General features: G+C 54.8%; 1 protein-coding gene across 1 annotated transcript; it reads left to right on the top strand.

Annotated features, from left to right (window-relative positions):
* Positions 1–1,960: 1,960 nt before the first annotated feature.
* Positions 1,961–2,908, top strand: LOC309585584 (olfactory receptor 14J1-like; the record flags this gene model as incomplete). The annotated part of the gene is made up of 1 exon (XM_082303532.1): positions 1,961–2,908. Exon 1 carries the CDS (start codon positions 2,120–2,122, stop codon positions 2,906–2,908), a length of 789 nt encoding a protein of 262 aa, XP_082159658.1. The 5' UTR covers positions 1,961–2,119.
* Between the last annotated feature and the right edge of the window lie 3,071 nt (positions 2,909–5,979).

The raw sequence follows: 5,979 nt of genomic DNA, 5'->3' as shown, positions 1-5,979 counted from the left end.
CCTTTCTATAGGGATGAAATTTCCTGAGACTGTTTTCAGTCTCCTACTCTTGGGGAATGGGAGGGGGGAAGTGATAAAGGCATTCATCATTTTTAAGAGTCCCTAAGGCATCGGAACTGTAACTTGAGTGCTCTGCAGGAGTTTCCTAAAGTGCTTTCAAGACACTCCTCTGCCCATGCACCGCACCGGCATCACCTTTGCTGGACCCACCGGGCTCAGTCTGAGCTGTCCTTTCTCCCAGCTGCAAACAGAACCTGTCCCCAGCCAGTGCCCTGCACACAGGCAGGTTTCTGTAGGGCCAAGGAGAGTGCACAGAGATATGGGGTCTGTGAGTGCTGGCAGGAAGAGGTCAGGCACAGGGAAACACCTCCAGGAGGAAGATCTTCAGCAAGCAGAGAGAAGATCAGGCAATGAGAGAAAACAAAAGGCAGAAATGTTGTGGCAGGGAGAGCTTAGAGACCTCCACAGGATGCCCTCGAGTGCAGCCCCTCCCTCTGAACAAGCCCCCTCCCCTCCTCTCTCCCTCAGCCAAGCCTCTGCCCTCAGGGCCGGGGGTCCAAGGCGTGAAGCCCCTCCTGGGCAGGCAGAGCTGCAGCAGAGCCGTGGGGCAGCTCTGCAGCCCCGGGCCCAGTTCCCTCTGCAGAGCACAGGGCTGGGAGCAGCTGCCCGGCCCTGGGGGCTCTGGGAGGGGGCACAGCTGGCTCAGGGTGACGCTGGCCCCAGAGCCCGGCTGTGGGCAATGCAGCCAGGGAAGGAGCTCCATCTCCCTACATCCAATGCCATCATTAGGACACTTGGCTTTCTTCTTGAGGATTCCCCCTAAGCTCTGAGCTTGCCTCCAGGGCGCAAACAGGTCGTGTAGCATCTTGGTGTTACCTGAAAGCCCCACAGTGAGACACAAAAGTTTTATGATGGAGAAAGGGCTGTTGGGTTGGTGAAACGAGCCATGTGTGTATTTGGCTACCAGTGTGGGGCTGAGAGCTCGAGAAGGGGATGGACATTTGATGGGCTGTGGTGGATCGATCTGCTCTCAGCAGCATTGGGATGGTTTTTAAGGGAAATATGGGAGGGTGATTATCCTCTGTCTGAGAAGGGTGAAAGGCCAGAGGATCTTGGAACAGGACAGAGTGACAGACCAGCTCCCCTCACTCTCCACTCACCACCTTGCCTCACAGAACTCGCTCTATTCTCCCCGAGGGCAGCAGAAATGCTGAGTGTTTCTGACATCCAAAAACAGTCAGCAGGGGAGATGAAGAGGAGCTATAAAAACCTCTAGAACACTTTAACAGCTTTTGCCATTCCTGTTCTTGGGCCCTGGGAGTGCCCTTGTGTTAGCTGGGCTTTCAAAGTGGAACACCAGGACAGGTCCCTGTCCCCCTCCCACTTCTGCACAGCAAGGCTGAATTATAAAAACCCCCGGAGCAACTGCCCTGAAACTCATGTCACACTCAGCCAGCACCAACCAGGGCTGCGGCTGGAGCTGAAGGAAGATCTGCTAGAAAAACAGAAGGGTGTTGTCGGTGATCGAACACGGACTTGGCCGGCTGAATGCAAAGCCAAATTCTATCGCACAAGTCCCATCTTTATATACTGTTCAAACCAGCAGTTCAGCAGCTACAAACTTCAGCTCCTAAGGTTCTATGTTTTACATCTCCAAGGGCTACAGATTACCATCTCCTCGCCCAATCTCCCATTAACTATCCTACTCTTTGTCTCGCCTCTTGCTCTTTGTCTCGCCTCCTGCCAGACACGGCCCCGGCCCGCCCCGTCTCTCGCAAGGCCCCACGCCAGCCAAAGCCCTTCTCTGTGGCCACACTCTGAATCCCCATAAGGTGTCAGTGTGTGACAGGAGAAGGATTTGTGGGGCATGTCTTTGATTTTGCTGAGAGACGTTTCCCTTAAGCTGTCACTGACTTCTCCATGAACAGGTCCCCATGGCCAGACACGGCGAGTGTCCAACAGCAGCTCCATCAGCCCCTTCCTCCTGCTGGCATTGGCAGACACGCGGCAGCTGCAGCTCCTGCACTTCTGCCTCTTCCTGGGCATCTCCCTGGCTGCCCTCCTGGGCAGCGGCCTCATCATCAGTGCCGGAGCCTGCGGCCAGCACCTGCACAGCCCCATGTTCTTCTTCCTGCTCAGCCTGGCCCTCACCGACCTGGGCTCCATCTGCACCACTGTCCCCAAGGCCATGCACAATTCCCTCTGGGGCACCAGCCACATCTCCTACTCAGCATGTGCTGCTCACGTGTTTTTCTTTCTGTTCTTCCTCTCAGCAGAGGATTTCCTCCTCACCATCATGTGCTACGAGCGCTACGTGTCCATCTGCAAAGCCCTGCACTACGGGACCCTCCTGGGCAGCAGAGCTTGTGCCCACATGGCAGCAGCTGCCTGGGCCAGTGCCTTTCTCTACGCTCTCCTGCACACGGCCAATACATTTTCCCTGCCCCTGGGCCAGGGCAATGCCCTGGGCCAGTTCTTCTGTGAAATCCCACACATCCTCAAGCTCTCCTGCTCCAAATCCCACCTCAGGGAGCTCGGGCTTGTTGTGTTTTCCATCTGTTTAACTTTTGGTTCTTTTGTGTTCATTGTTTTCTCCTATGTGCAGATCTTCAGGGCTGTGCTGAGGATCCCCTCTGAGCAGGGATGGCACAAAGCCTTTTCCACGTGCCTCCCTCACCTGGCCGTGGTCTCCCTGTTCCTCAGCACTGGCTTTGTTGCCTGCCTGAAGCCCCCCTCCATCTCCTCACCATCCCTGGACCTGGCACTGCCAGTTCTGTACTCGGTGGTGCCTCCAGCCCTGAAGCCCCTCATCTACAGCCTGAGGAACCAGGAGCTCAGGGACGCCCTGAGGAAAGTGATGACTGGATGCTTTCCAGAAGCAAAAACCTGCCTGTTTTCAGCTCCATAGGCTAAAGTGTAATCATTAGAGGCCCAGCCTGCCTTCTCAGGTTGTTTTGGTGGTGGTGGTTTTGGTGGCTTTTTTTTCTTCTCATATGTTAAGGTTGTACCCAAAAGATATTGTTATGCATCTTATTCACTGTTTACAGGCTGAATGTGACTGTTGGCAGGGACTGTGTCAATAAGGAGTCTGCTCTGTGGGTATTCACATTAAATAAAGGACCCATCAGCAAGGTGTCTGTTCGAGATCCTTTGGTTGAGTCCATCCCTGAAGCTGGAGGGCAGGGCCAGTGTTGCAGGCATTGGGGGGGAAGAGTCCCAGCAGAGCAGCACAGCCAGGGAGCAGCAGAGCTTGGTCTTTTCAGAGCTCCTCTCTTATTACTTCCACTCTCTCCTTTGGAGCCGCTGTGATGGTGTAAGGCCAACAGCTCTGTCCGGGTGGTGCGAGTCCTGCTGCGTGTCACAGGCAGGGACAGGCCATGGGCACTGCTGGGACACAGCTGGGCTCCGCCACAGCAGTTCCATCAGCAAAGGACATCTCCTGAAGGCACTGCAGGAAGGCTTTGCTCTCCCTCCACAGTCACTGTCAGGAACAGGCCCAAGGACCAGACTCTAAAGAGGCTGCCTGTGTTCCTTGTTCTCCCAGGGCTCAGTGGGATGAGATCAGGGTCCCAGTGTGGCCTTCAAGAGACTCGGGTGTGCTTCAGGTTTTGCTTGTTGGTGGCCAGTGCCCACCAGATGGTGAATGGTCTGTGATGAACCTTCCTGGGGCTCTGCAGCTTGTGCCAGGGCTGATGGCAGGGGAATGTTCTTCTAGAGGGACTTGGGAGCTGCCAGCAGAACACGGGGGACCTGCAGGGACAGTGTGTGCCAGGGATCAGCAGTGAGTGGAGCTCACTGGGCACAGGCCTGTCCAGGGTGGGCTCACCCACAGATAAAGGACTGAATGTTTCCTGTGACCCATGAGAGCTCTGCAGCCCAGGGGACACAGCAGGTACAGGGAAAGGAGTCTGGGCAGTTACTCGTCTGACCCTCGGGGAACTTGCAGAGGAGGATCCAGGGCAGCCCCAGCCCATGTGCCCGCCCTGGAACAAGGCAGGCACCTCTGAGCACCCTCCATGGCCACAGCAGAGCCTGTGTGGGAGGGGGTCAGTGCAGGGAGCACCATCAGCTGCAGAGCTCTGTCTCCCAGCTTGAGCAGCAGAGCCCAGCAGAGGCAGCCCATGGCCCTGGGCAGCACAGCCCCCATGCTCTGCAGAGCAGCACCCCCAGCTCGGGGGCTCTGGGCAGCAGGGCAGAGGCTACAGCAATGGCTGCTCAGGCCAGCACAGACGTGTTCCCCTGGAAAAGGCCCTGTGGGGAGCTGGCATGGGCCAGGAGAAGAGCAGGAGCTCGTGTGTGTGCAGAGTGGGAGCCCTGGCAAGAGGCTGCCCTGTGCCTGGGATGGCAGCAGGAGCAGCCTGAGGAGCCCCGGAGCCAACTCTCTGCTGCTGTGCTGGGCAGCGGGGCCCTGGGGCTGCACGAGCTGCCCGAGCTGAGGATCTCCTGAGCATCCCAGACACAGAGTCACTGTCCCGGACCTCCAGTGCCTCCAGTTCCTGCTGCAGGGCCAGACAGGACTGGGCTTCTTTGCAGGGCTGGGGCCGGGGCAGGGAGAGGAAAACAATGGACCCTTGATTGTAGGAGTCCCCACAGTGTCACAATGCTCTCCATGGTTCCACGAGGCCTTGCAGTGTCACGCTGGCCCCTTGGTTCCTTTGGGCCCCACGGTGTCACTATGGCGCCCTTGGTTACACGAGGCCCCGCGGTGTCGCAAGGCCCCTTTGGTTCTCCCAGGGCCCTCAGTGTCTGTTTTGCCAGTGGGCAGGGTCAGCACCAAAGACACAGACACCAAGTTCAGGAATAGTGGAATTTATTATAATGCAAAACTGCAAAGAATCACAAAAGGAGAAGCCCAGCAAAGCACCCAATCATCACTACCCAAGATTGTGTACAGTAATCAAGAAAGAGACAGCACCAGTCACCCTCAGACCTTGCCATCATCCACATCCTCACATCAGCTGGGGGAAGCTGTCACAGCCAAGGACTGGAGAGCCATTCCCAGACCCTGGGAATTCCTGCAGGTACATCCAGCTTTGCGGGCACCGAGGCTTCAACCTCGCTGTGAGAGGGCCCAGCTTTGACAGCGTTGAACAAACAAGCTGACATCACTTCTAGTGTGGGAACATCTGGTTTCATTCTCCTCTTTGGTTTCTCCCAAAGCCTGGCCAGGGCTCAAGGAGGAACCGAGGGAGTTTGATCCTAAACCCCCAAACATGGCCAGATGGGGCCCTGTCCAGTTTCTAAATACAGAAAGGTAAACCCGTGTTTCACCAATGAACATAGAGCATATTGCTAATAATGCTTTGTTACTGAGCAGATAGAAATAGAACATTTGGTTGGAAGGTTCATGTAGATGTCAACTTTGGCTCAGAGCCTGTTGTTCAGGCCTCAGTCAGGGCCTGTTGTTCAGGCCTCAGTACTTCAATCAGTCCTTTGACCTAGAGACGAACTACAACCTTCACAACAATCCTTTTGATACTACAATCTTTTAGATTTAAGCATTTGAATTACTTTGTTGACAAGCCAAAATATCATACGGGAAGTGCTTTAAGGGTATCTTTTCACAATCTTCATAGGAACGCTTAACCCAGCCATGATTAAAGAGCTGTACGTGACTTTGATTCCATTTCCCTTTATACTGGGTGCAACTGAACAGTTCACAGTGTGGGTGTATACAACCTATTCCAGGAGACAACATCCATCCACAGACACTTTTTCCTACATATATTCCTCTTTATCCAATTTAGGCAAGAAATGCCTTTTCTACAAAAATGCAGCGGTCAGGGATCGCCACCCTCGGTCTAGAACCCTGTTTTTATCATGAACTGTGCTCAAGTTTCTAACCCACCGTTTGGGTTGGGCCAGATGAGCCAACCAAGGCCAGTCATCGAATCCTTCTGGACTTCCACGCACCCAGCAATTACTGAGGTTAAATGAGTTCCCTATCTCTGCTCCTACTGTTAGAAATCTGTTTTCCCA

The sequence above is a fragment of the Coloeus monedula genome (assembly GCF_965178545.1).
Source record: "Coloeus monedula genome assembly, contig: HAP1_SCAFFOLD_73, whole genome shotgun sequence".
Lineage (NCBI taxonomy): Eukaryota > Metazoa > Chordata > Aves > Passeriformes > Corvidae > Coloeus > Coloeus monedula.
The sequence above is the reverse complement of the archived record's forward strand: the minus strand, read 5'-3'. Positions and strand labels throughout refer to the sequence as shown.